This window comes from Xiphophorus maculatus, chromosome 3, assembly GCF_002775205.1.
Source record: "Xiphophorus maculatus strain JP 163 A chromosome 3, X_maculatus-5.0-male, whole genome shotgun sequence".
NCBI lineage: Eukaryota > Metazoa > Chordata > Actinopteri > Cyprinodontiformes > Poeciliidae > Xiphophorus > Xiphophorus maculatus.
Window position 1 is genome coordinate 20185108 of NC_036445.1, and position 26780 is coordinate 20211887.

At 38.1% G+C, this 26780-nt stretch overlaps 1 protein-coding gene across 2 annotated transcripts; it reads left to right on the forward strand.

Annotated features, from left to right (window-relative positions):
* Positions 1-25781, forward strand: deptor (DEP domain containing MTOR interacting protein). Of its 2 annotated transcripts, none has more exons than XM_023331024.1 (10): positions 1-337; positions 544-633; positions 4290-4468; positions 5165-5288; positions 11710-11888; positions 15915-16097; positions 16865-17002; positions 17971-18041; positions 18297-18401; positions 22862-25781. In XM_023331024.1, the coding sequence occupies exons 1-10, from the start codon at positions 324-326 to the stop codon at positions 22988-22990; spliced, it is 1212 nt and encodes a 403-aa protein (XP_023186792.1). In that variant the 5' UTR covers positions 1-323; the 3' UTR covers positions 22991-25781. The 2 variants fall into 2 exon arrangements, with proteins under 2 accessions (XP_023186792.1, XP_005798512.2); XM_005798455.3 differs by having other exon boundaries at positions 2-337; positions 541-633.
* The last annotated feature ends 999 nt before the right edge of the window (positions 25782-26780 follow it).

The following is a 26780-nucleotide window of genomic DNA, read 5'->3' on the forward strand; positions in this document are numbered from 1 at the left end:
GGAAAGCGTGTGCTCACGCCTTGTGGTGTGACAGTGTCAGTAACAGACCGCGGCCAGACAGCCGCTCTGAAAGGACAGAGTTGTTCCAGTTGCACTGCGTCCAAACAACTCAGATCGAAATTTAGAAGAGAAGCTGTTAAGGTGCAGGAGTGCATTCATTAATGAGCTGATTATTATTTTTTTGGGATGCTTTCGGAGGTTAAACGTGGATATTTGTTGATGGGGCTGCTGCTGTTGTGACTCCCGACTCCCCGTTTTATCCTCACATGGAATAATTATCATTAAAAATTTACTCGAGGAATAATCTCATCAAATCGCTCTCCATGGTGCTTGAAGGGTAAGTAGAACCCCAGGTGTGACTGCAGCGTCAATCATCCGAGGGCATGTCTTTGTTACTTTCTTTCTGCAAGTTGAAACGCCTCTGATGGACATTTAATTTTAGCTTTGACAGCATTTCTTCCTCATGGCAGTCCGGGCTGAGACAACGAGCTTGTCTCGATTAACACAATGTTATTGTGGTCTGGCGCCTTTTGTTTTCAGCAGAGCGATGGACCGGATCGGGACCACCATGCAGAAGAAGGCAGCCGAACTGGAGCGGCTGGCTGAGGTGCTTGTCACCGGAGAGCAGCTGAGGTGGGTCTCTCGGCTCTGCCCCTATAACACACACTTGTGTATGAATCTCTACTGTACCTGCAGCGTGAATCCTAAACGCATTTGAACCGCCGCAAATAATTTAGGTCCTTATCTTCTCCTGGAAAGAGACTAAAAAAAAGGGCATGACAGAACAAGACACTCCTCTGTGGTAAACATGTTTTATATAATGTTCTCTGCAACTACAGCCAGATTGAGCAACCTTACTGCAGCATGCTGAGTCAAACAAAGACATCCATACATGCACACCCATAGAAATTTTAGCTTTGTAATTGCTGCCTTCTGCAGGGTTGCATAACTCTCCCACCCCCCACTATTTTTTTTTTGGTTGCTCTAGTGATACAGTTCCCTATGAGCTGCAGCAACTTACCATAATTCCTGCTCATTGCTGCTGTCAGAGAATCATATAAGAGTTCCCCTGGTGGAGTTGTTGACAGTCTGAAACCTCAGGCCTACTGTATATAAAGAGAGGCTCCAGAACCCTGGCTTTCACTGCCTCATGACCTCAGCGATGAATAGAGGCTCAGTAGGGAAGCATGGCACCAATGCCTGGAATTTCAGCCCCCCAGTTGAACTAAAAGGAAACATGCATGCTGGTGAAAAGTTTTTATCCAACTGGGTGTAAATGGTTTTCTGTTTTTCTGCAGAGGCCCCCCAACTTAAGGAGTTGTGTAATCTTGGAGAGATTTATAGCTTTTTTTTTTTTTTGCTGCACATTCTACAAGGTGCATGCAGTGTGCTCTTCTTTTGCTCCAGAGAGTTTCTGTGTTTATAACTGTATGTTGTGTGCAGCATGCATGTGTTTGTGTGTATTAGGATTTCTGGCACAGCTCTATGCTAAAGCTGCCAGTTGACTGCTTCACTGGTGTCAGTGAATGCCGAGCTGCTTGGGATAGCGGTCCCTGTTCTGGACACTTGACGTGACGTACTGCGTGTTTCCAGCTGCCTGTGTAAGATCTTGTTCGCCCCTCTTTAAAAATAAAATTAGACCTTGACTCACTTAATCTTATCTTTAATGGACTGCCTCATCCCTCACTTAAACCATGTACATACATTGGCCCATACTGGCACATTTGGCAAAGATTTTGAAAAAAAAAAACAATCTTTTTTGCACAAGTCATCTTACACACACAAAAAATCTAGAATTTATTTGGGTTTTTTTGTTGTTGTTTTTTTAGAGGTGAGAAATAATCCATCATTAAGAAATACAATTGTTGATACTCCTGCTGGCAACAAACTTTACAAATCGCTCTTGCCAACAGGACAGCCATTTGTCTTCTGCTATGACATATCGTAAGACTGGATTATACAGAGAGTCATTTTGTGTCTTTTAAATTTGATTCATTATGCTGCTGTTACATTCTTTGAGATGTCACTTGTCACTTAAAATGTTTAAAAAATGATGTTTTGTAAGGACTATAACACATGGAAATGACATGCTGCTGATTCTTTAGGAGTTACACAATCATCCCAGTTTATGTATCACATGCTCCTATGTTGTTTAGGAGTTTTAGGTTAAGCTAAAAAAATGCACCAAATGCTACTAGCTGATGATTTTATAGTCAATCAAAGGCAAATTTAGATTTATGGCTGATTGAGTCCAGCGTCTCTAGTACAATGAGTTCAGGAGATTTTAATTTGAAATAATCCAAATAAGATGCCATGTACTCTACATGGCTTCAAGTGAACTCGGAAGAGAAACAGACCCACAGCATCACAGAGCCTCTACCATACCTAACAGTGGACATAAAGTGCTTTTATGATCATACAGGTGGGTCTGTAGTGCTTGTTGCTGAAAAGCTTCATTGCTCTCATCCTAACAAGGCACATGACTTCACTTAGTTTAACAGAGTTCACCGTGTTTTTGTTTGTGATGGTAGAACAGAACTGTTAGTTTTTCTTCTATTATCAATTCAAAGATTTAAGAATTTATGGTTTTCTTTTCTGTAATTCTCTAACAATGAGCTCTGGTGATATTTTGTGTTACCTCTCTTACCATCCTACTCACCGTGTTTAGCTGCAGTAGATTCCCAGAAATGCAGATCAACTTTTGAAAAATAAAGTATACATTTAAAAAGGCTTCAGTTCCATTAATATGGATGGTAATAATTTTGATCCTGCTAAAAACTAAAATTTTAAAGTACAATCTCCCCACCTAACTAAATAGATGTACTTAAAATACATTTCTCATTGTCTTTAAAGCTTGAATATAATTGATATTCAGCTTAAATTATAATTGTTCCCAGTTAAATGTGCCTATAAATCCAAATAAGCAGATGGTAACATCCTGTTAAGTGTCAGGGGTAAACATTTGACCTGCTCAGTACAATCATGTTGTTTTGTTGCAGTGAACATGGTAAAATGCTGATCTCTGCACGAAGCTCAGAGCTCTGTTCTGGTTGAATGAAGCAGCTTTTGTTACACTGTACAACACAAGCAAACACTAGACAGCTGGATGCTCAGTGTGAGCTTAGCTTGAGTGCGTAGCTTAGTTTGAAGTATTTTAAGAAATCATGAAGAATTGGACATGGCTGTGAAACTACTTCTATTAAAACGAGGAGTTTGAAGGAGTCCACACCTTTATTTGTTAAATTTTTTGTCTCGAGCCCAGTCTCTTGCAACACATGCCTCTCAGTTCCTGAACTGATAACAGTGAAGTGACTGATAGGATTACTGCTTGTATATCAGCACATACATCTCTTACTCGTGTTGGCCTAAGGAAAGTTATCGGGGCCTACGGAGACGTGTAGCGGATCCGGATCCAGGAAGTCTTGTGACCAGCTCATTCTTTCATGAATAGGGACGTTGTAGCGCCATTGCAAAATGCATTGTGGAGCATTCAGACCAATTAGATTAGAAATCAAGATACTAGTAGTCAGGAAGTCATTCACCGATGTGCTGATAAACTTCCAACTTTAATAATTCACATTCCAGCTTTAGAGGAGGTTGTAGTGGTCAGAACCTTTCAGAAGTTGAGCAAAGAAAGGTTGATGAAACACCAGATTAGATCTTAGGTCTGTGAATTATTAGCCACGTTTGTTTGCCCATCATACAGATTTGGCAGAACAGTTAGGCCGGCTGTCATTGCTAATTCAGAGTGATGCTGGCCAGCTGCACACAGACTCAGCATGGAGAGGATTGAGCTAGCTGCAGGAAGCTTGGCTAGAGCCTATTCACAACACTCCAGTTCAGGTAGAGGACACAGAGATGGTGGGAAACCAGAATCTAGGGCAGCTGCTAAAGCATGATGAGGTCATGATTTTTTAATATTGAAATAGATGCATTGTAGTTCCCTGAAAATGGTGTTTCAGCTCCATACATACACCATGAGCCCAGAAAAGACATGTGCTCTGCCAAATGTTATGAAAGTTTTAGAGTTCAGGTTATTCTTCAAATAACTCTCTGCTTGTTCTGATAGAGATGTTGGATTTAGTGAACCATAATGCTGCTCAACCCAAACAGGAAATGTAATGATGTCCAGAGATCAGAGAGATAAGGTTTTCCAGCTCTTGATTTAACTGCAAATCAGAACAAAATTATGAATTACCAAGTGTTCAAAATAGAGTGGAAAGATTCTTGTCTTACTTTCTAGGAATCGAGCATCAATCGCATTTCCTCTGCTGCTTGTTTGTCTCCAGGCTGCGGCTCCATGAGGGGAAGGTGATCAAGGATCGGAGGCACCACCTTCGAACTTACCCGAACTGCTTTGTCGCCAAGGAGCTCATTGATTGGCTAATCGAACATAAGGAAGCCTCAGACCGGGACACGGCCATTAAGATCATGCAGAAACTTTTGGACCAGAGCATTGTTCACCACGGTGAGGCTGAAATGTTGTGTATCCCAGAGAAAGGTTGGGTGAGTTAATCTTGGGTATTAATGGCTAGTGTGTTTTTTCACAGTGTGTTTTTTCACTTGACATTTTCTGGGAACCAGCAGTGCGTCCTAATGGATGATTCTCCATGTTCTCTCGGTCAACTTGGCTTAAAAACAGTGGCTCCTCTATTTGCTTTACATTTGACCAAACTACAGATACAGACAAGAGTAGAGGAGTTCTTGTTAGGAACAGTTTTATATCAACCGTTTAATCTATAGGAAATGTTTTTATAAGTGATCACACAAAGTCATTTCTATCTGCTGTTCTTCTCTTCTATGAGGATCATGGCATTAAGGGGGGATATGAGGGTTTCTACCTACCTACTCTCTGGTGTATATTGGGTTATCTCAATACATTTACGTTTTTTAGGCCCTGATATCTTATGAGCATATGTGAGGACTTGAATGTAGACTGGCTTGTAAGTCAAGATTGTTTGGCTTAACTTTGTCTTCTCCAAGACAGACCAGAACAGTACCCTCATCATTTCATGCAATGCCCATTTCAGTCCTACTAAAGCTGCTCTGTTCTTCCACTACTCCTGAATCACAGAGACACTTAAACTCCTTTACTTCTTAAGTTTTTTGCCAGTAAGATGTTCAGATTCTAACTTTAATGTTTTTCTCCACTGTGTGCTTTCAGTGTGTGATGAGCACCGGGAGTTCAAAGACATGAAGCTCTTGTACCGCTTCAGAAAGGACGACGGCACATTCCCATTGGACAGCGAAGCCAAGGTCTTCATGAGGGGACAGAGGCTATATGAAAAGTATGGACACGCACGAGAACACATGCACATGCTAATGCAACCATGTCTGATGCTGTTCAATGAGAATACGAAGGGATAAACAACACACAGTTTTAATCTGCTTAGCATGCACTTCTCCTGAAATTGTAGTACATTTGATGAGAAAAAAACACTTCTATTTTAGTTATTGAGAGAGATGAGGAAAAAACAACCAATGCCTGAGTAGTAGTAAGCAGTAAGTGAGCTTTCCAGAACTTAGACTAATTTAAAGATGGAAACAATCCAGTTTGTCTGAGTTTTTATTTAATCAAACAGGATATATTTAATAAATAAACATTTTCCTATCAGTGATTGCATAAATAAGGGTTGACTGAGGTGGTAGAACCAAGACTGAAATTTTGTGGCTGATTTCCGATCCCCTGTTTTTACTGAAAAACAGGGGATCCTATTAGTAATTTTTAGTAATTACCAAAAGGTTTTGGTCAATAAAACTGAGCAATCTGTCATTAAAATGACAAAGTCAGCACATTGCCTGATTATTAGGAAATGATATTCAACACTTTCAGTCTAGCTCAGGTGTTGTTACCAGTACCAGCCTGGATGAGATCAGCAAACAAAATGTTAATTGTGTGAAGCAAAAACTTGTTTTTGTGCTTCAAACACTTTGCTTTGAAGGTTGCTAAACTACAGGTTTATTTTCTGCGCAGCTTTCTCCTACATAAAGAGCTTTTGAATCTAAGCTCATCAAGTAAAATGACCCAGACAAACAGGAAATTGAAGCAGCCATTACAGTCTTCCTCTCAATGTGAGCATCTTTCATCTTTTGAAAAGATGTAGATCCTAAACTGAAAACAAATAATCCTTCGCAAAGCAAATAAACTGTAATGCTCATTAAATTAGAGAAATGTAAGTATATATCACAGACAGAGGAAACAACCAAGAGTTAAATTTTGAAACTTCCTAAAGTTGTCATTTAAAAGATGTTGCGATTGTTTCCCCCAATGTGACACTTGTACTTGTACTGGGACATTTCTTATTAGAATATCAAATGTTGAGCTACAGGATCTAAGTGTTTTCTCCTTGAAGATGGTCTGATGAATAGTGAAAGATTCACTATTCACCGATGAATAGTGAATAGATATGAAATCACATATTAAATAGATATTCACTGATGAATAGATTTATCAGCGAATCTGATGAATCTAATCTATTCCACTCCACTCATACCGCTCCTGTTTTTTTTTTTTTGTTCATCTACCCTACTGTTATTGATGATCTGCTGATTGACTACATCAAGAAGAAAAATCATCATTCATGTTTTTCTGAGAATTAGTTTCGTTGTAAATGGTTTTCATTAAATTAGGACACACAGAGTTCAGCTTGGCCGAGATAAAAGCCTGCAAATTTGGGGAGAGTGAAAGGAGTGTGGGGCGCTGGCTGCAGAAATGACTGGAAACATCTTTACCGAGCGATGATGCACTTTTGTCCGTACAAGAGCTTTGTTTACAGAACACCGTAAACATGGACGTTTCTGCTTGTCATCAACTTTGTATCTATTGCACATTTTTGATTTTGGAAATCACAGTGAGTGCATTCGTGCCCACCAACACAAGCAAGCTGTGTTTTTGTGCCTCTAACTGAAGTGACACACACTTTTAATCACAGACCTGCTTTTTTTAGCGTCTCTGGGAATACACACGCACACGTTCACACTCATACACTCCACTATTGCGTAACAGAATGAAATAGTGGAAGAGGACACAACTGTCAAGTCCGCTCTTAAAGCTACATGTTTATGCAATTGCCATGGTGCAGCACACCACTCTTGTACTCATTTACACGCTTGTTTGGTAACTCAAATAACTCTAAGGCTACAATTAAAGCATTTGGAGACATGGAGAAAAAGCTTTCAGTTTGTACACTTGTTTGTCATTTAGGTGATGTGGGTTTTTCTACTTCCTGTTGTTTGCAGTTGCCTCTCACTGTTTTCCCAGGAGAAAGCAGAGCCCTATTTTGACTCTGAGATCTTGAAGAAGACTGGCAACATTTTAAAAAATACAACAAAGCCTAATGAAGTCTTGCTCTCGCCTGACTTCTTGCAGCTTGAATGAACCACTTAGTTTTTTTTTCATGGAAAGTTTAGGTTTTTTTCCACAATTTTGTTTGTTTATGTAAACAAATCAGAATCATTTAATTTATTATGACAACAAACTAATTGAGAGCGATGAAACACACTAACATGATGATTCAGTCCTGTTTGACACCCATTTTAAACCTGTGAGCTGCATCGTTTTTTTCAGTAAGACATCATGGAAATGAGTAAACTGAATTTTTCTGCAGCTGCAAAAACTCTGCTGCATGTAAACAACATGAGCATACAGCTTGTTGTGTTAAGTACCATTTCCATGAAGCTTTCCCACTGGAACAAAAACAGTCCTCATACATTTCTTCTTCTGTCAACACTCAAAACAACATACATAGTCTCCAAACACAGGCAGCAGACAGATCTGGCTAGGACAGCAGTTTCTAAATCTTGTGGGGAGGACTATAAGTATTTTTTCTCAACACACTGGTTTCTTTCTTCCTTATATCTTTGTGTCCTTTTTTCTTTTTTTCCTTTCCTTTTTCTGTTTTTGCTATGGACATCCACGATATGTAACGTGGTGACAAAATAAATTTGTCCAGCCTTACATGCCACATTTTGGCCACGTTTGATCAAGAAGCAATTTTCTTGTAGCCGTTTCCTCACTTGCGAAGATCCACACGTGTCCACTTTACTTGAATGGCACTTGGCAAGATAATTTGCCGTATTGAGTATTGTCGTTTGTTGGTTGTCAAGGCTAAAAACAACATCAGAAAAAAAATGCATTCCCTAAGCTGCAATTTAGTCAGAGTCTCTGCTAACCTCAGTGAACCACACTCACTGACATGCACCACTGATGGTTGCGTATATTTTCCACTGCAAATGGAGGCTGTTTTATTCTTAAAATTACTGATTATGATGGGTGGAAACTACATCCTAAAAGCATAGAAAGAGTCAAACAGTTCTGAGAACATATTTGTAGAAGATAATCAAGCATTTCAGTGAGTAAATTATTCTTAAAAGGGTCAAGTTTGCACAAATTTGGTTAGTTTGACGCAACTTTATCTGGATCTCGTCCTATGAATGAAAAAGCATGTTGTGGTGTGGTACAGCCACTCCAAGGTTGCAAGTTGGACTAATCTTTGTAAAAACAAAAGATGTTCAATAGGTGAAAATGGGAAACAAAGAAACATAACTCCATACATAACTGCTTTGACTCAACCTTTCCTCAACATCTCACAATAAAACCTAATTAAAATAGTTATATCTGATTTAAAGACATAACTGTAACTTTCCTTAATCAATCCAAGCTTGCTGTTCCTGGGTTTTTACAAATCAGCCTGTATTTTGTATTGAGGCTGTGTAAGTATTTGTTTTTAAGGTGAAAATCTTGTAAATTCAGCTTTTTTTAAACATTCATTCAGAGAAAGAACTTGATTTAATCCGATTAAATTCTGCATCAAAACAGGTACGTTAAGGAATTGCTTCTACCACCAAGCCCTCAAAGAAACCTTCTCCTTATATTTAACTTTTAAAACCTCTGTGAATTGCTCTCACCCGCCCACTCAGTGACCCTGAACATGACACTGACATTGTTGAAAGTTTTTGCATGGCTATAAAGGCGTCGTCGTGCGTTGGAGTGAGCTTTGCCGAATGAATAGCTAAGTGCATCTGCAGGTCAGAGTTGCCCAAGTGTCCCATTTTCTGTTATCATTGTCCATTCAAACATAGTATTTGCACAATATCTAAGGTCTCAGGAGATGAATAATGCATTGCATTGCTTAAGTTTTTATTTAAGTACAAAGTGCAGTACTTTGAGGTAATGCTTTTGAGCTAGCATAACACAGTCTGTTGAGCAGCATTCAATCTTTCAGGTTTCATGGTAATAATGAATAGAAATTTGTATTTTGACTTTGGGAAAAACGGTCTTTGTTGCGTTGAATTTAAAAGTACTAATTTCACTCCACATGTTAATCCCTGAATGCTTCTAGCTCTACTTTTTTCTCTCCTCTGGGTCCAAATCTGGCAGATTGTCTCCCCAGGCAATGTGTAATGAGGGCATCAGTCTGCCGTCGTCATCAGGGCCTCTAGCTTTCTCTGAACTGCCATTACACAGTGGATCGAACCAAACTAAGAGGACAGAACAGAGTGCCTGTGGTAATTTGAAGCTTTGTGCAGAATGACGGCTTGTTAATGCACCTGGGAATTGAATTTTCATTTGGTTCAAATTGAATTCATTAGGATCCCACTCTGCCTAATCAACAACACAGAATTTAGTCAAAGCCTTATTTGACTAAATTAAGTCCTTTCTCCAAGCTAAACCAGCCTTCTGCATTTACTGATTAGTGCAAAATGTTCCCATACCTATGACCATCTATCTTGTGGGAAATAAATACATTTTCTGCTGGGTTATAAAAAATTGGCACTACTTTTCTTAAATGCCCTAACAAACAGCAGATAAATCACTCAATCTTGAGAACAGGAAATGGAAAGTTGGTAAACTCATTCAAAGTTCACTTTAATGTCTTTTTTTGTTCGGTCATCTTGGCTCTATGTTTGTTTCTTTTCATCTACAGCTGTTATACATGCAATGTCTTTTGCATACTGTATTACCTGTTCAGTTGTCACACAGGCAGAAAGCACTGGTTATTCTAGTCTGTTGGATCTTCCTGAACTGGTCACCAGTTTTTTCCCCTGCAGCCAGAGCAGCAGAGCAGGTGTATACATGTTTATACAGTAATTAATATTTAGAAGTTAAAACCGGTTGCAGAAATTTACTTTGACTCTGCAAATAATAGCCAAGAGGCAGAGAGGCAGAAAGTTTAATGCTACAGTTTCTCACCCCAACATGTTTTGACATGTGCAAATGATGCAACAAAGTGCATTGTGTCTGCAACAACTTGCATGTCTTATATAATTTAAGCAGGTAGATGATTAGTTTGTGGGTGTGATTGTTAAACAGCAGCAGGAGAAAAGATTCAGACATTCTGGTCTTAATAGGCGTGTGTGTCACTTTATTTTTAGTTCTCCGTGTGTCACACAGTGCAAGTCAGGACACACACTTCTACTTCAAGCTGATTTAATTGACTTACAAAAAAAGTAAGTTGGTAATTATCTAAAATAAGCACCAGAAAGAAAATGTTGACATTTTATTTATTTATTTTTGAGTGTTTTATACCTAATGCTAAAGTCATTTTTAATATAGCAGATGTATAAGTTTTAGAATTGCCTCGACCTTTTTTTTGTTCTGTCGTGTTCCTTGAAGGTTTATGACATAAATGTCGTATTTAGCGCTGTAACCTTGGAGTAGTGGAGTGATCGTTATCATGCATTTCAACTTTAACCTGTCTGTGTCCCTGTTGAGCTGGGAAAGCCTCTGGCTCTCCTTGAACCATGAACGCTACAACGTGGGAAGGAATTGTTTTGAGTCCAGAGGTTCTAGAAAGCAAATGAACTATATTTTAGGTTATTTTAGCTAAGCTGAGTTTTTATTTTTCTTTGCTTCTGAACTATTTTTTCTTGTTAGAATTAGGGTTGTTGTATCTCAGTTTAACTGAATTTAGTTTAGTTTATCTTAATTCTTCAGGTCTTTATCGTTTTCATCTTGTTTAGCTTAGTTTTAGCTTCTTTTAGCTTGGCTAAGCTTATTTTACCTTATTTTACTTTTGTTTTTCTTATTTCGGCACTATTAATCTTAACTTTTTCTTTCATTGTTCAATTAAGTTCAATGTTGTTTATATTAGGACATTTTTTAGTTTAGTTTTAGTTTTTTAGTTTAGTTTAATAATTAGTTGTCCTTCCTGTAGTTTAGCTATGCTTTTCTTATCTTACCTTAACATAACCTAATTTCTTTTATTTAGTTTAACTCAACTTGGCTTATCCTAAATTGCTTTATTTTTCTCTAGTTTTGTGTATTTTGTCATATTTAGTCTTAACATAATTTAGCTTAGCCTATCTTTAGCACTGTGTTATCTTGAGTTTTTTTTTAAATTTTCCTTTAGATTAGCCTATGTCATACTTTTAATTTAGTTTTACTTTTCTTCTTAGGTATTTTATCTTAGCTTATTTTTTCTTATCTTGGTTTAGATGAGTTTAAATAAACATCCTTAATTCTCCACTTACTATTCTGTTATGGAGATAACCTGTAGTTTGTTTATCTTTGGATTTCAGAGGGAGGGGAAATTCAAATGTCTCTGTCTGTAAGAATTTACCTCCATTAAAAATGTTCACTTCCCCCTGTAAGTATTTTCCCACCTTAAACAGAGAAACAAAACATTGGTAATAATAGCATTGTAGCCATTGCGGTTAGTGGATGTATTTCTTAGGTTTTTCATAGTTTTATCCTTTTTCTTAATACAGGCTGATGAACACTGAGAACAACCTGGTACAAACCAGAGAGGAAGAAGGGATGGCATTTGAACGAGCCCTGGTCGCTTCAGAGTTCATCGACTGGCTGCTGCAGGAGGCGGAGATGCCCACCAGGGAGGAGGCCGAGCAGCTGGGACGGAGGCTGCTTGAACATGGCATCATTCAGCATGGTGAGGAGGAGAAGTAATGTTTGCACTGATATGATCTTATTATGTGAAATCAACTTGTTTGAGCTGTTGGCCATGTTATAATTTTATTCCCTCATCATAAATACCCAGAGCGTTGATTCCATTTCTTTAATGCGTATTTGAAAAATCCTTTAATTTGTACGTAACCCGTGGCGGACATTCGGCGGTGCCTAAATGCTTGGTCTCACATGACATTCTTAAGGCTGTGTGTAGGAAACAGCAGGAGCTTCTTAAAGAGACAGAGGCCAATTTCAAGGCATCAAACTGCAAAGTTAAGTTATGTTTTATATATACAACATTTTTATAACAACTGGAGATAACATGGTTACTTGATTGTACTATGAAAGGACACTATGTGTCCAGAATATTTTCCAGGCTCATAACACCGCTCCTTTAAGGAAATGGTTGAATGAGAATGGGCCACAGTGATAAACCAGCAGAAACTTGGCCACTCCCAAACAAAGATGATTAGCAACTACACAACACTGGTCTCTACCTGATAGAAAATGTTTTGTATGTGTTAAAGTATATTGAGATTCATCTACCACTTTTTGGGTTTTCAATACTTAACTTGGTGATTTCTGGTTCAAATTATTCAATTGAATGCAAGGTGTTTTTTTTGGGAAAAAACATGTCTTCCTTTTCATCTGACTGCAAGAGCTTCACCTCTGGGGTTAAAAGTTTGTTTTTTCCTCTTGGATACTGACTACTGTTATAGATGCTGGATCACCCACTCTTAAAAACTTTCATTTAATCACGATTGTAAACAGAAACCTTGTTAGCATGCAAAGCTTTGGCAATCTGTTTTATTTGAACAAAATCATTGTTCATAGCAAGGACTTAACAGGTTTATTTTCATTATTTTATTAAAACATCACACCTGAAGATAAAAATAAATAGGCTAATAAAGTCTCTAGGGAGTATCTGAAAGTTTTAAATATGGAAACTGTGTTAGTCATTCTCCTAAACCTTGTTTCTGCTCATTTTGGATCCTTCTTAGTCAACAGTGACCCATATTTTATCTCACATTAGCCAAGATCACGTTTACATTTGTTCTCTGGTTATCCTCACCTGCCTGGGGCTCAGCCTGTCTACTGGCATAATAGACACTTTGCTGTTTTAACATTTTCCCAAAGTGTGCCAGTGGGCCTTTAGGTTGTCTGTCTGTTGGATTCCAGAGCTTTTTAGTGGCCTATGTGGGTTTGAGCTGGTTTAAATTCCTTTTGTGCAGTCTGTGTGAAAGAATTGATGTTTTACGTTCTATCAAACAGTTTCCTCAAATGAAAGAAAATTTGATTTGGAAATGGCATCTAATTAGACCAGACACTGTGTTACAGCAGGAAACATAACTGTTGATTGGAAGATTGGATTAAAATGTATTTTCTTTTTCCCCATTTCTCAGTGATTTTTCTCTCATGTTGCAAGTCTATACTGAGTCTATACTATGCCGTTTTTTCTTTTCAATTGAATCTTCTGACAAATACAGGAATAGAACATATCACACGCCTCTACTCCAGCTCTCTTAAGGGCTGAAGAATAAGTTGTAGCCAGTTTTTGCTACAAATGTGCACTGTATGCAGACCGCAACTCACCAGTACAGAACATAGTTTGTGAGACTGAAGGACTCTGTGTCTAACTAGGTGGTCAGCGGCACAGGAGCCCCACAGGGCACTGTACTCTCACCATTACTGTTTACTCTGTACACTTTAGACTTCCAACACAAGTCAGACTCCTGTCATCTACAGAAAGATGACATCAGATGAGTCTGCAGTTGTTGGGTGTGTCAGGGATGGACAACAAGCTGAGTACAGAGATCTGGTGGACCGCTTTGTGTCATGGTGTGGGAACAATCATCTCATCTTGATTGTGAACAAAGAAAGTTTCAGAAGAAACAGGATTAGATCGAGCCCCAGTTCCATCATGGGCGTCATCACTTCTGCTATCATCTGTTGGGGCAGCAGCATCAGAGCCACGAACCTAAAAAAGCTCAACAAACTGATAAAGAAGGCTGGTTCTGTTCTGGTTCTGTTCTTGGAAGTACTGTGGAACCTCTGGAGATGACGATCCAAAGGAGGATTTTTCATAAAATTAAGAAAATCATTGACAACCCTGACCACCTTCTTAATGAGACGTAGAAAAACTATCTGTCTTTTAAGTCAGAAGCTTCTTCAGGGCCGTTGTAATACAGACCACTACAGATCCTTCCTGCCCACAGCCATCACTATACACAACAACTCTTTGAAGAACCTTCAATGATGTGAGATACAGCAACATTTATTTTCCCTTTGAGATTAATAAAATATTTTTTTGAATTCTAAATATTTAGAAGGCGCTGCTAGCTGATATGGTGCTGGTTAGAGATTGCTATCTACATGTAAATAATTTCATTGCTTCTTGTCTGTATGCAAAATGCTATACTCTTCCATACATTAGTAGGTTTCTAAAAATGGGACTGATTTGATAAAGGAACAAAATCTTGCATTTCCTGTGGGCATTCGGGCTGCTTTCAGTGCCCGGGCCTAACAACGGGCTGATGCTGCATCATGTGAAAAAGTTATTTCTGCTCCTCCTTTTTCTCCATCTGTTCTCTCTTCTGCGACTCACTTCCTGTCCTCCAGCTCCTTAGCAGAGCTGAGTGTCTGGAGGGCAGAAGAATGTGGCAACACAGAACAAACATGCTAACGCACTCTGAGAGGCATGAGTTCGTGCGCTCTCAGCCCCATGAACACCAAACTAAAACCACAACATTAAATATCAGGCATAGATGATCTCTAGGATCACAGAGAGTTCTTCTGCTGCACATAAAGAGTACTTCCTACAGCATATGAAGTACTCCGAATAGTGGATTTGAATTAATTAATTGAAGGAAACACACTACAGGACTTCTGATGTTGCAGAGAAAAACAGCTTTCCTCTTGTTAATGAGTATGCTTAGGTTAATAAGGAGATAATAGAGTTCTTGTGATGTATGAAATGTTCTGAACAGAAGGAACGTTGTGTCTAAAACAAATTTCACTGTTCTACCAGAGTACGGCACATATAGGCCTTAATGATATGTGACTCAGAAACCATGTAAACATTATCAAGAAGCAAAGTGGAAAACAGGATAAATATGGAGAATGCAGGACCATGACTGAACACAAATCACAAGAATGTCATGAAATCTCCAAGTCAGTAACACGGTAGAATATAAATCAAAATTCAACATCACCAACCTTACATCTTAAACTGCATGTCTGACTCTACAGAAACTGCACTGAATTAGCTGAAAATGTTTTCATTATTAGCATAAAAAAGTGAGACACAACAGCAGCAGTGTTCAAGTCCCTGAACAGTTTTCTGTTTTTTATGTTTTGTTTCGTGTTTTGGTTTTACTAATTTGCTTTGGTTGTATTTTGCTGTGGTTTAACTGCTTGAACTGTGTCAAATGATAACTGGTCTTATCTGATCATTTTAGATTAATAAAATATGTTTCAATCTGGAGAGACTCAGACGGAGATAAGAAGACAATTAGAAGAGTTTATTGACTAACAGAATTTAAAGTCTTTGGCGCTCGGGCCCCGGCTGGGGATAACGGTTATCGCAGCGTTAGCGATAGGCTTCAGATGAGCATCCTGATGCTGTTAGGAACGTCATCCCCCCAGGGCCCGGCACTGGTGGTGGAGGTTGAAGAAGGGTGCGGGCCTCAGGACCGGGCGAATGGAGGAGAAGGGGTGGTGGTGGGTTGAGCTCGGCTGGAGAGCGAAGGACGCCATGAATGAAGGTCCTTATCAGCTGGGACTTGGTCGATGATTGGACGTGACGTGGCTTGGTCCAGCGTTGATAGGTCGACGATTGTGGGCAGGTCGCTGCAATTAACGGGTCCCGGTGGGGATAAAAGAGTCTTCCAGTTTGAATTTGCGCCTAGGCTTCATTTCAAAGTGTTAAATTTTTTATTTTTAAATTTTTTGCTTGTTTTTAAATGTTGTGTGAAAAACAAATTAATTTCCCACTTTTTCTTTGTTTCAGTCACCAACAAGCATCATTTTGTGGACGGGCCTCTCCTCTACCAGTTCCGGATGAACTTCCGGCGACGGCGGCGGCTGATCGAACTCCTCCACGAACGCAGCCGCGGCATCCCAGAGAGCCACGACAGCCCCTTCTGCCTCCGCAAGCAGAACTCGGACGGAGGCAACACCAGCTTCCTCTCAGGTACCCAGTGAGAACTAATGCAGCCAAGCCTAACGCACACCTGTTTTACCTCTTCTGTGAGAGGATATGTGGACATTGAAGATGTCATCACATTATCTGGGAAGCTGTAAATTCATATAATTTTAACTATGGAGATGTTTTTGTGTTCATATCAAGACAACAATCTAGCTGTAAAGATTGGAAATGACCCCTATCATTCTGTTGTAAACAGTGACATATTTACCTAATTTGCCTTATCTTCTGTTGACTCAGATACCAGAACAGAGGCACACTCCCACTCAGTTATGCTGGTGTCCATGGTTTAGAAAGATAACAGAGGAGGATTCCTGATTGTGTTGCTATGTAGAGTCACACAGTTACTGTCCTCCCATCATGACCTCAGAGCCCGTTTCTTGGGATTTTAATTTGATTCCTCCCTCTATTGCAGTATAATCTGGTCTGTGACTAACAAGTTCTCCCTTTTTTATAACCACAACAAATTGTGCAATTGTTTGAAGGTGTGAAGGTCTTTTCTAAGCTCTTTGGATTTGATGTATCATTGCCATGTTTTTGGTGTTTTATTTAAAAAACAGTGCACACAGAGTAAAATAGCTTGTTAAGAAACAAAGCTTAGGTGATTTTTACATTTTATATTACGATGCCAGTTGTTTTTGGTTTAATTCTAACTTTCTAAAAGTTAAATTTGAATAATTTTCATTTTTCTGCATGTCACAGGCAAGGTGATGTAGTTGCATTTTTAACCTCTTGATCTTTTAATTCTGCGTTAGTGAGTCCCACTAAGGAAATCAAGGTGGCGGTTGGAGTTCGACGAAGCAGCATGAGCAGCAGCTGTGGCAGCAGCGGCTATTACAGCAGCAGTCCAACGCTCAGCAGCAGCCCGCCGGTCCTCTGCAACCCCAAATCTGGTAGGTCAGCATGGAGGCGCCATCAGCTGCAATGTTCATTCTGATTATATAAAATATAATGTTTATGTGTAAATGGGAGAATCCAGGTTTCTAAAGCTCAGTTTTCTGCTTTCAGTGTTTTATCAGGTTATTTTGCTGTTAGTATAATAGTACTGGTATAAAGCTAAAAAAAACACTGCCTTTCATAAACATTTACCCCACTCTCCCTCCTAATCCCTTTAATTTGCTGACATTTGTCACTTTACAAACAAAAACTTCTCTATATTTTGTGTGACAGACCAACATAAAGTGAAGCAAAATGTCGTACTGTTTCCAAGATGTTTCATATCTTTTACTCAATAAAGCTCAGTCAGGTTGTATGGGGAGGATGTGTGAACAACATTTTTTTTCTTCTTCAGTCTTGTCACTGATATTTAATTGGACTTAGATCTGTACTTAATACACATATGCTTTGGTTTGAAAAATTGTGTTATAATCTAACCCTGCATTGCACTAATCCACAACTGTATTACTTTATAAATACTGTTGCTTCTTAAAGAAATAAGAAATGTCTCTTATCATAAGTGCAAAATTTTGGGACTTTAAAGTTCATAAGTTTGCACACAAAATCATTTATTTTTTGTATCTTCTGATGTAAAAGTGAGACAGAAAATCTAAGCATTAATAGCAGACGATCAGTGATCACAGTAAGATGAGCTTTGTGTGTATTAATGAGTGGAAATCAAAGTAGGGGACAGCAGCACTCTTTTAGGAAGGAATGTGCCTTTGGCTGTCAGTATGTGACCTTTTCTCTTATTTTCTACACAAAGTCAAACACAAACGTTTTTAAGCAGATGAATAATTTCTGTTTTTGTGTTTTCAGTGTTTGTACTCAGTGTTTTACTTTGCAGGAAGGTGTCCATGATGTTCAGGTCTATAATTTTGTCTCACTGTCACTCTAACAATGTGTTTTGTCTCAATGTTTACAGTTGTAAAAAGACAAGTGACTCCCGAGGAGCTTCTGACTCCAGGAGGGCCTTTTATGAAGAAGACTTTCACTGTACGATCGCACAAACACAGAGCAGTTCTACATTTTTCACACTACCTGCACATAATAATGAATAAATGTTCAAAGCCAAGTCTTTGGTCCTTTCTGTGTGTGTGTGTTCCTCAAGAAGACAAATATTCACTGATAATATTTAGCATATGATTAACTACCTGCTTTATGGGATAATTGAAACTCTTTACACTTTGTTTGCGATCAGAAGCAGTCAGATATCATTTCAAGATTTCCCCTTTGGTTTTGATTTCTCAGATCGTGGGTGATGCTGTGGGCTGGGGCTTCGTGGTGCGAGGAAGCAAACCCTGTCACATCCAGGCGGTGGATCCTGGTGGACCGGCTGCTGCAGTTGGCATGAAGGTAACATCCGCTGGGGTCAAACCTCCAGAGAACCAGCATGTACTGCAAAATCAGACCTGTTATTTATTGCAAATAAGAGATAGATATGTTTCAACCACAGGGGACACATTAGTGAGGATGTGCACACTAAGCAGAAGTGGATGCATGATTGGCTAAGAAAATTTTTTTTTTTATTCATGTTTCCAATATGAAAATATTGGAAATATATTTCCAATATGAAAATATATAGAGTAGCTTTTTTAATTGTATATTAATTAGCTAGCCTATTATTATGGCATAATTAGTAGGTGTACACTGGAATCTGCATTTATATTTTTTCAACATAGACAGTCTCCTGACATTTAGCAATTTGATTGTTTCAAATCATTTAAAAGAAAAATATTCAAATCACTGAGGAACTTTTCTGTTTTACATAAAGATAAAAGGTAGTATTGTTTGTAATATCCACTAATTATTACCTAACACACTAGAGTGAAAAGCATTTTTTTCACTCGGGAAAACTGAAACATCATGTTTTAACAACTACTATTCAATGGTGTCGCCATTGAATGCTTTTAAAATGTTCTTTAAGAAGTAAATGTTTTAGGAGAAGTGTTGGACAGGAATAGAAAAGAGGAACCGTTTCTGTGGCTTCTGTCTGCAAAGGGAAGACAGCAAAGAACCTGCGATGTCCAAGGGGAAAACCAAGAAAAATGAAATGTAAACAGGGCAATGTTTCCTCTGCTGCCTCAGCTGGCATGCAAATATGTCAACAAGAGCCACAGCTAAGAATTCTGGGAATTCAGTGGGAACCTACGCCTCGACATGAAAGATGAAGGAACAAGACGAGAGAAGAACAAATGTCTAAACAAAAAAAACAACAAAAAAACAGATCATGTGATCTAAACTGAGCTGAAGATGAAGTCTTAGTACCAGCACTGAAAGGGGAAATTGTTAGTTCTTCTTTGGTCGCTGTTATTACCATGGAAATATTCTGTATGAAGGTTACAGAGGCCAAACGGCTGAAAGAATCCCACGTGTTTCTACACTGCTGCATTTTGGAAATGTCGTTGTGATTATATAGTTATTCTTTAGAAGTCAATATTTCTGCCAGGTGAAAGGAAAAATGTCACATAGTTTCAGTTGCAGACATATAATTTAGTATTTTATAGTAAACATTATGAAATATAAAGTATAAATATAAATGATGGTGTCTCATAATTTTCACTCTGACTTATTAACTCATCATTCCACTTTTGAATCTCATAGCTGTGACTTTAAGTCATTTAAAGATTTTGAATGTTACAATTATAACATTGAATAATAACATAACATGTCCCATCTTTTTGTGTGGCAGAAATTAACTCCACACAGTTCAGATTCTAAGTTCAGAGCCTAAAACAGATTATTCAAGCAAATCCGTCTCACTCCATCAACAGTGACTGGTGAAATTTCTCGTGAGCCACAGCCTGGTGGGTTTATTTGCTTGCATTTCCTTGAAGGCTGCTCTAGTTTCATCTCACCTGAGTAGTTTAGTGATGTGTAATGATTCTTCAGAGCGAAATGTCTGAGCTTGTAAAGTGATGGCACTGCAGCTCAGGCAGGAGGTCAGAGGAGAGGGCGAGCTCAGGCTGCAGGTTGTAAAATAATTAACAGGCTTTTCTCATGTTTAACCGCCTGATTATGATCTCAAAGTTTGCATCTTTCTCCCATTGAGCCTGTTTCACAAGAGATTTCTGTGTGTACTGACCGGGTAGCCTATGTCCCGATTGTAAATTTGTACAAGATTGCTGCAGTCGGTTCAAATTGAAACCATTTTAACGACAATGTAAGACCCACAGTGTTTAATACACGTCGCATTTATTGAACTGGATTGTGGGAACGAGTGGGATCTGACTGGCTGTTAAAGTTACAGTTTGACATTTTGGTAAACACTTTTGTTGAGACTCTCCTGGCTTCCTGTTGTCACTTCAAGGTCTCCAGGAAACCAGTGCGCTCAGCAAAATCCCTATTGCTGGCAGAGATTTGTGTTTGGATCGCTCACTGAAAACACTGGGGGATTTTTAGATTTTATTTCATGTAGCATCACAGAGACTTTGATTTAATATCGCATCTATCTCTTTGTAAGTGTATATTTGTCTTTATTTCATCTGTACACAAATCTGCAGCGTTTGCCCAAATAAACCTGAAACTGGCACAAAACCCCCTTCTTTCTCAGTAACCAAAAGCTCCTGTTAGTTTGCACTGTAGCATTTATATACTTTTGTTTACAATCTTTGTTTTTCCTGTATCATCTCTATTTCCACAAGGCCTCTCTGCATCTATGGCCTGCTAAGTTTTGTTGAGGACGGTTTGCTTTTCCTTCACTCTGTAAAACAGATTTTTAACTCTCTTGGTACAATGAGCTGCAGAGTCCAGCTGGGCCCCTGCCAACACTAATAATCCCTGAGCTAGAAAGAAAAAGAGCAGCAGGGGGAGAGTCCAAGAGGAATGTGTACGGAGATAGTTAAGCAGGTTGGCGGAAAGAAGCAGTGAAGAAGAATCTTGAGGACTGCCTTAAGGGAAACAGTTTGTTTCTTTTAAGATTCTTAATAATACATAAAGAACCATTCAGACTTTAAAAGGCAGCTAAACTCAGTAGAGGACCCAGTGTTATGGCTGCATAAGTTAAATGTGTGTGTAAGGTAACTTTTTGTTAAATATTTATTAAGATATGAGGTTGATTACCTCGCTTTCTTCTCTGCTGTTTCTTTTCTTCACTCTGTTTTACCAGTAAAACCAAAATTGTTTCTGTTCTTTAGCTTGCAATAAAATGCTACCATGGTTGGTCCCTCTGAACCAACATGCACTTGTATCCTTTTCAGGTGTTACTGGTCATTTCTTCCCCATTACCCGACGTTTTTGATTTGGCATTAAACAGTCTTACATTGGAGCTTTTGCACTATCGGTTAACTCATGCCTGGCTTTGGAGAAATATCATCCATCTCTGATGACTAAAGATGCAGCTATCTACTCACACTGAAGGAAATGTAATTACATGACTCTAGTATCCATCCATTATCCAATATTTCTAGAATTGCACTTCTCATGGTGCCAGCAAGTTGGAGCAGCTGTGCTAGGTTAGGTCTCATTTGTTCTTTTTGTAGATTTTTGTTCAACATTTTTGTGATTCAGACATTACATATTTGGACAATTATTCTCTTGCATTCTTACTTTCAGATACTTGTTCTGATACGTAGCCGACAGAGATTTAAAAACGAGCATCAAAAGGGAATGAGGCAGATTAGCTTGCCAACAACTTAAGGTTGTCGTCCAGGAAATGTTATCATGGAGTCCCTCACAACTCTTTGAAGACATTTGGATGATATAAAATACGGCAACATTTACTTTCACTTTGGGATAAATAAAGAATTGAATTGAGCTGAATCAGGAGGAAGCTCATAGGAATGAAATGTTTACCCCATGTAATCCTCGGAACAAACTAATCTGTTTATTTAACTTATTACAACTCTCTTAGACATTTTGGACTATCAGTATTTTAGCTTAGGCTCTAGTTTTATACAACAGGGCAGCCAAAATAAGAATAAAAAGTTTTACATTTCTCTCTTTTTTTTAAATTGATATCTAACAATATTGTTGTTTTTACACATTTAAGAGTTTAAAAGGGTTAAAACATGGGGTCATGTTATTATCAGTCTCCACCCTGTTGCAGCTTTGGTAATAATGATAAGAGTCTCAAGGTTTATGTGTGTAAGAAGTGTGTTTGGGCTGTGGCTGTCATGCTTTTATAGCGTTATTGCTGATAACAGTAATGACTCTATACACCTAAACGTTTGCTCAGTTAGACGCTTTGCTGGTTACTACATTTTTAACAAGATTTAAAGTGTCCTAAGTGTTGTTGTTCTGTTGTTAAAGATTACTCCTCTGATGTCATGTCAATTTAGAAAGTTTTTATTGGCTGCACTAATAACTTCCTGTAATTTGGTGTAATTACAGACACTATTTGAAACTGTTTCTGTTTCAAATATAATCAAAACAACCATCAGACAAACAAAAACATGCAACTAAGGAGAAAGAAAAACCACCAACCAATTGTTTCAGATGTTGATTAATATTTTTATTTATGAACAGAAATATTTGATACTTTTTCTTCTACAAGAGCCACTGTGATCTTTATATAATGTTTAGTAAAGTCACAACACTAAAACCAAGAATATCTTCTGTAGTATTTTTCTTGCACAAAAAGAATAAAAATGTGTCTGCAGTTTTTTTTTTCCATCTCCCAATACCTTCACCATTTTATCTCTGAGGCATCCTTGTGTTTTTGTTGTTGTTGTTGTATTTATAACTGCGAAAAGTGTTCTTGCTAAAATAATTTTTTAGCAAAAACAATTGCTAAAGAGATTTTCATTTTAAAAAGTAACCACAATTGTGAAATCACCTTAGAAAAAGCCTGAAGCAGCTCTCCTGTCCACCTCCAGGTGTGTCAGTTTGTGGTGTCTGTGAACGGCCTGAACGTCCTCTGCCACGACTACCGGACCGTCAGCAACCTGATCCTGACCGGCCCCAGGACCATCGTCATGGAGGTGATGGAGGAGATGCTAGTCTGACGAGGCCTGCCAGGAACAAAGATACTAACATGTCGAACTGAAGTGAGGAAATAAAACAAGGACTTTGAACTTCTTCACCAGACAAACATGGATGACCTGCAGCAAAGCTCTCATTCCATCTGGTTTGATCTAAGTGGATACTGAGACGTCTGATTTGGGTAAACAGCTCATCTTGCTGGCTGTTCCTCTTTGTTTTTTTTATTATTTTGCCTTCAGAAGGGAAAGAGCAAGAATCCCATCAACCACAAGTGTTTGGAAACAGAAAAAAAGGACCAAACTGTATTCCTGGTCTGTGCTCAAACTGAGTCTGTTTGCTGATTCTGAGAGAGTTTTAAATGAATGTTACAGGACTCGACCCAGCGCCTTTTATCAGAATGTGGAGATAAGCAATCATAAGGGAAACAGGGTAGACGCTAAATGGGTTTGTACGTTTCAAGAATATATTCCATGACCTTTGCCCCAGACTTCTCCTGCTGTTCAACACTGCCCTCTACTGAACAGAACAGAGACGCACATTTTATATGCTGTCGGTTTTAGTTTTATTCAGTTTTTTTTTTTGCTTGCTTGTTTAAAGAAAATCATCATTTTAAAGGATACATTTGTTAAATGTATAGGTGTTTATAATTTGTGAGAATGTTTTGGAAAAAGATATCAAAATGGAAAAGTGCTGCTTGCATTACTAAAAGAAAACAAATAAAAAAACCTGAAGATTTCTTTATTTACAACACCAAAAAGTCATATTTGTTAATGTTGTCTGAGCAGTCACTACTCATTCTTTTTTTTAATTTATTTTTTATAAATGATAATATAATTTTTTTGCATCTTTTATTACTGATAAAGCTTTTCATTTGTTGATCAAAGACAATTTAAATTTCAGGACAATGATTACACTGGGGAAGAATACTAGGAAAAGTAGCTATTCTTGCAAAAATTGGATTATAATGTGACAAACTCAAAAAAAAGTTCACTTTTGCAAGTTAAACCAAACTGCATATTTTCAACTATTATTTCAAATACATATTAAATGATTGACCTCACTCAAAGTATTATGAGTGAAAAAATGCCCACAGCGATGACTGTAATGTTGTTTTAAATTGTACCAAAACTAGTGAGACTTTATCTTTGCTATATAGTTCCAGTTCCAGCTTTTGTCTTATTTAGTAATTAATTTTTCTTTATGTTGTAAGAAGCACCAACAGGTTTTCTGATATTCTTTTGGGATCTACTTGAAAAGACCTGAATCCTCTTTTGGGTTGTCATGGCACCAGAAGGTCAGACTCCACAACATCAACATATTAGTGGGTGCTTTTAGACCGTGCCAAAATGTGTTTAGAAAGGCTGCCATCGGTACATAATGTCTGAAATATTTACTGAGTTAGAAGAAAACTGTAGCTAAGTGTTTCTCATTGCTCGTGCAGTACAGCCATAATCTTTAGCAACACTTGTTTACATGTTTGTTTGAGCTAAAACCACACTGCCTGTGTCAATAGATAGACTTGGTTCAGACCTTAAAGAACATTGCAACTAAATAATTCAGATAAGTCAGATTTTTATGCCTCTAATATCACTAAGCTGTGCAATTATTGTGTCAATTGCCTTCTAATGTGTTTAGCTGTTTAGATGTTTTTGGCAGAAAGGCCTGGATGCTGTAAATATGTTCATATGTAGCTTTGCCTTTTAATCCAAAGCTCTTCTTTAGTGTCACAGAACTGATTGATCAGACAACGCAGAACTCGTTTCAATGTTTGATTCTCTTGAACATGAAGAACTAATGAAACATCTCTACAGAACAGTGAGGAAGACTGATATACATCATGTCTTTCTCTTAAAGCAGGGAGGGAAATCATGACTGTTCCTCATTTTTCTGTTGGGAGAGATAGCATCAGTCTGCCTCATTTGAGATCTAATCTGCCAGGGTTTGATTTAAGCGTCTTTCATGTGTTTGCAGTGCTAATCTAAAATTATCTGGCAAAAGGTTCTTGAAAATAATGTAGATGTTGGACCAGGTTTGTCTGATCACAGTTTGTTTGCAAAGAGGATAAAAGGTATTGCGATTCATTGCTGTGTTTTCAGGAAGTAGAAATTTGCAGAGCTTTATAACATGTAATAATTTTAGGGGGAATTGTGGTGTTGGGTTGACTTAAAGCAGGTTCCCTGGCTTTTTATCTAGAAATGTTTGCCTTAAGACCTTTTTTAGCTGCTAAATATGGTTGGTTATCACCTGATTTCTCAACTTAATGCATTAAAACTTCCACTGACAATCAGTGGCCATTTTCACACAGCGGTAAAACAGGAGGTAACCAAAAAACACGGTGATGATGATGCCACTGTTCCTCTTCCACAGTTTGTGAAATTAAAATGTCAAAATTCATTGCATTTTGGGGAATTTTATGATACATTTTGACAATTTTATGTGCCTTGCCCCAGATTCTTAATCCAAATTAGTGACACCACTGACAACAGTGTGCGAGTTTTGACTCTCATCTTGATCTACAGATACACCTATTCTGACCCTGCTGTGTGGAAATGGCTAGTTTTTCTTTTTTTTTTCTTCATAAAAGCAGCTTGAATGTAACTTAATGTCTATATTATCTTTATTAGTTTTAGTTTTATGGGAATTTCTACTCACTAATGGTTGTTTAGTGAGTAAACACTCTTGACACTGGCGACACACTTGTGTTTGTTTTCCTTTGTTTCCAGAGGTTCAATGTTTTAAGACAATATAAGCTTAGCGCCTGTTTCATCACAACGTTTTAATGTACAGAAAGGTTAATAAAAACCTCATTTCTGGGATTGTCTCATTATTTCTGCTTGTTGTGCATTTTCAATGTTCAAACGTGATAATTTGATTCCTGTTTGAGCATGTTACAGGAATTAAGAAAAATAAATAAAACCAGCATCTAAAAACTAAACACCCCAAAAATGATAAATTCTGAAAATGATAACCCACTGAGCCGGGTTTAACTCGGTATCATCCATTTCAAATAAACTATTGTATTCGTGAACTACTTTACTGCATGACTGCATTGTTGTACTGCATTGTCATTTGATGTTCATTTTGGTTTTGGATGCAAACACAAAAACTTTTATGTCACACATAACCCCTTCTAACATGTTTTTATGCCTCAGATTTCTCAAATTACAATTAAACAGAGCAAACTATCATAAATGAAGTCTTTTCATTTATGATGAGCACAGATTCAGACAGCTACATCTGAAATTTAAAACGTCTGTGACAAACTTTCCTTTGCAGTTCTTTTCACTCTCATTTGTTATATTTTATGGTGACCTTTATGGTATCGACGCCCGACTGCGCATGCAGTCTCTTGATGCACTAACACTCTGGTACCACAAGAGGGCAACATTGCTCTGCACAATCCAACTTGCACATTCCTCTGTGGCAGATTTTCCCATGTCATTTTAGGTTTCTTTAATTTAGAGGAAATAAAAAAGAACAAACAGCCAAATGTTTGGCGGTGGATTCATGATCGCCTTCATGTTTCCTGTTGTTAAAATCCAGATATTTCCATTCCTCTTACATCCTAATTCATTTTGCGCTGACGCATTTCACTGACCTTTTCTTTTCCAGCACAAACAGACAATCCTCTGAACGGCCTGACTCCTTTGAAATGTTTTCTGAAGTCTGATCTTTCTAATTTCTCTGATGCAAAACACATTTATTTAGGATTCTCTGCGGCAATATCATGGAGGCAATGTTTGATGCATATTGGTGACTATAATAGCTACAAACTGCATCATAAAACAGAATAAGGCTTTATTTGCTGTTGAA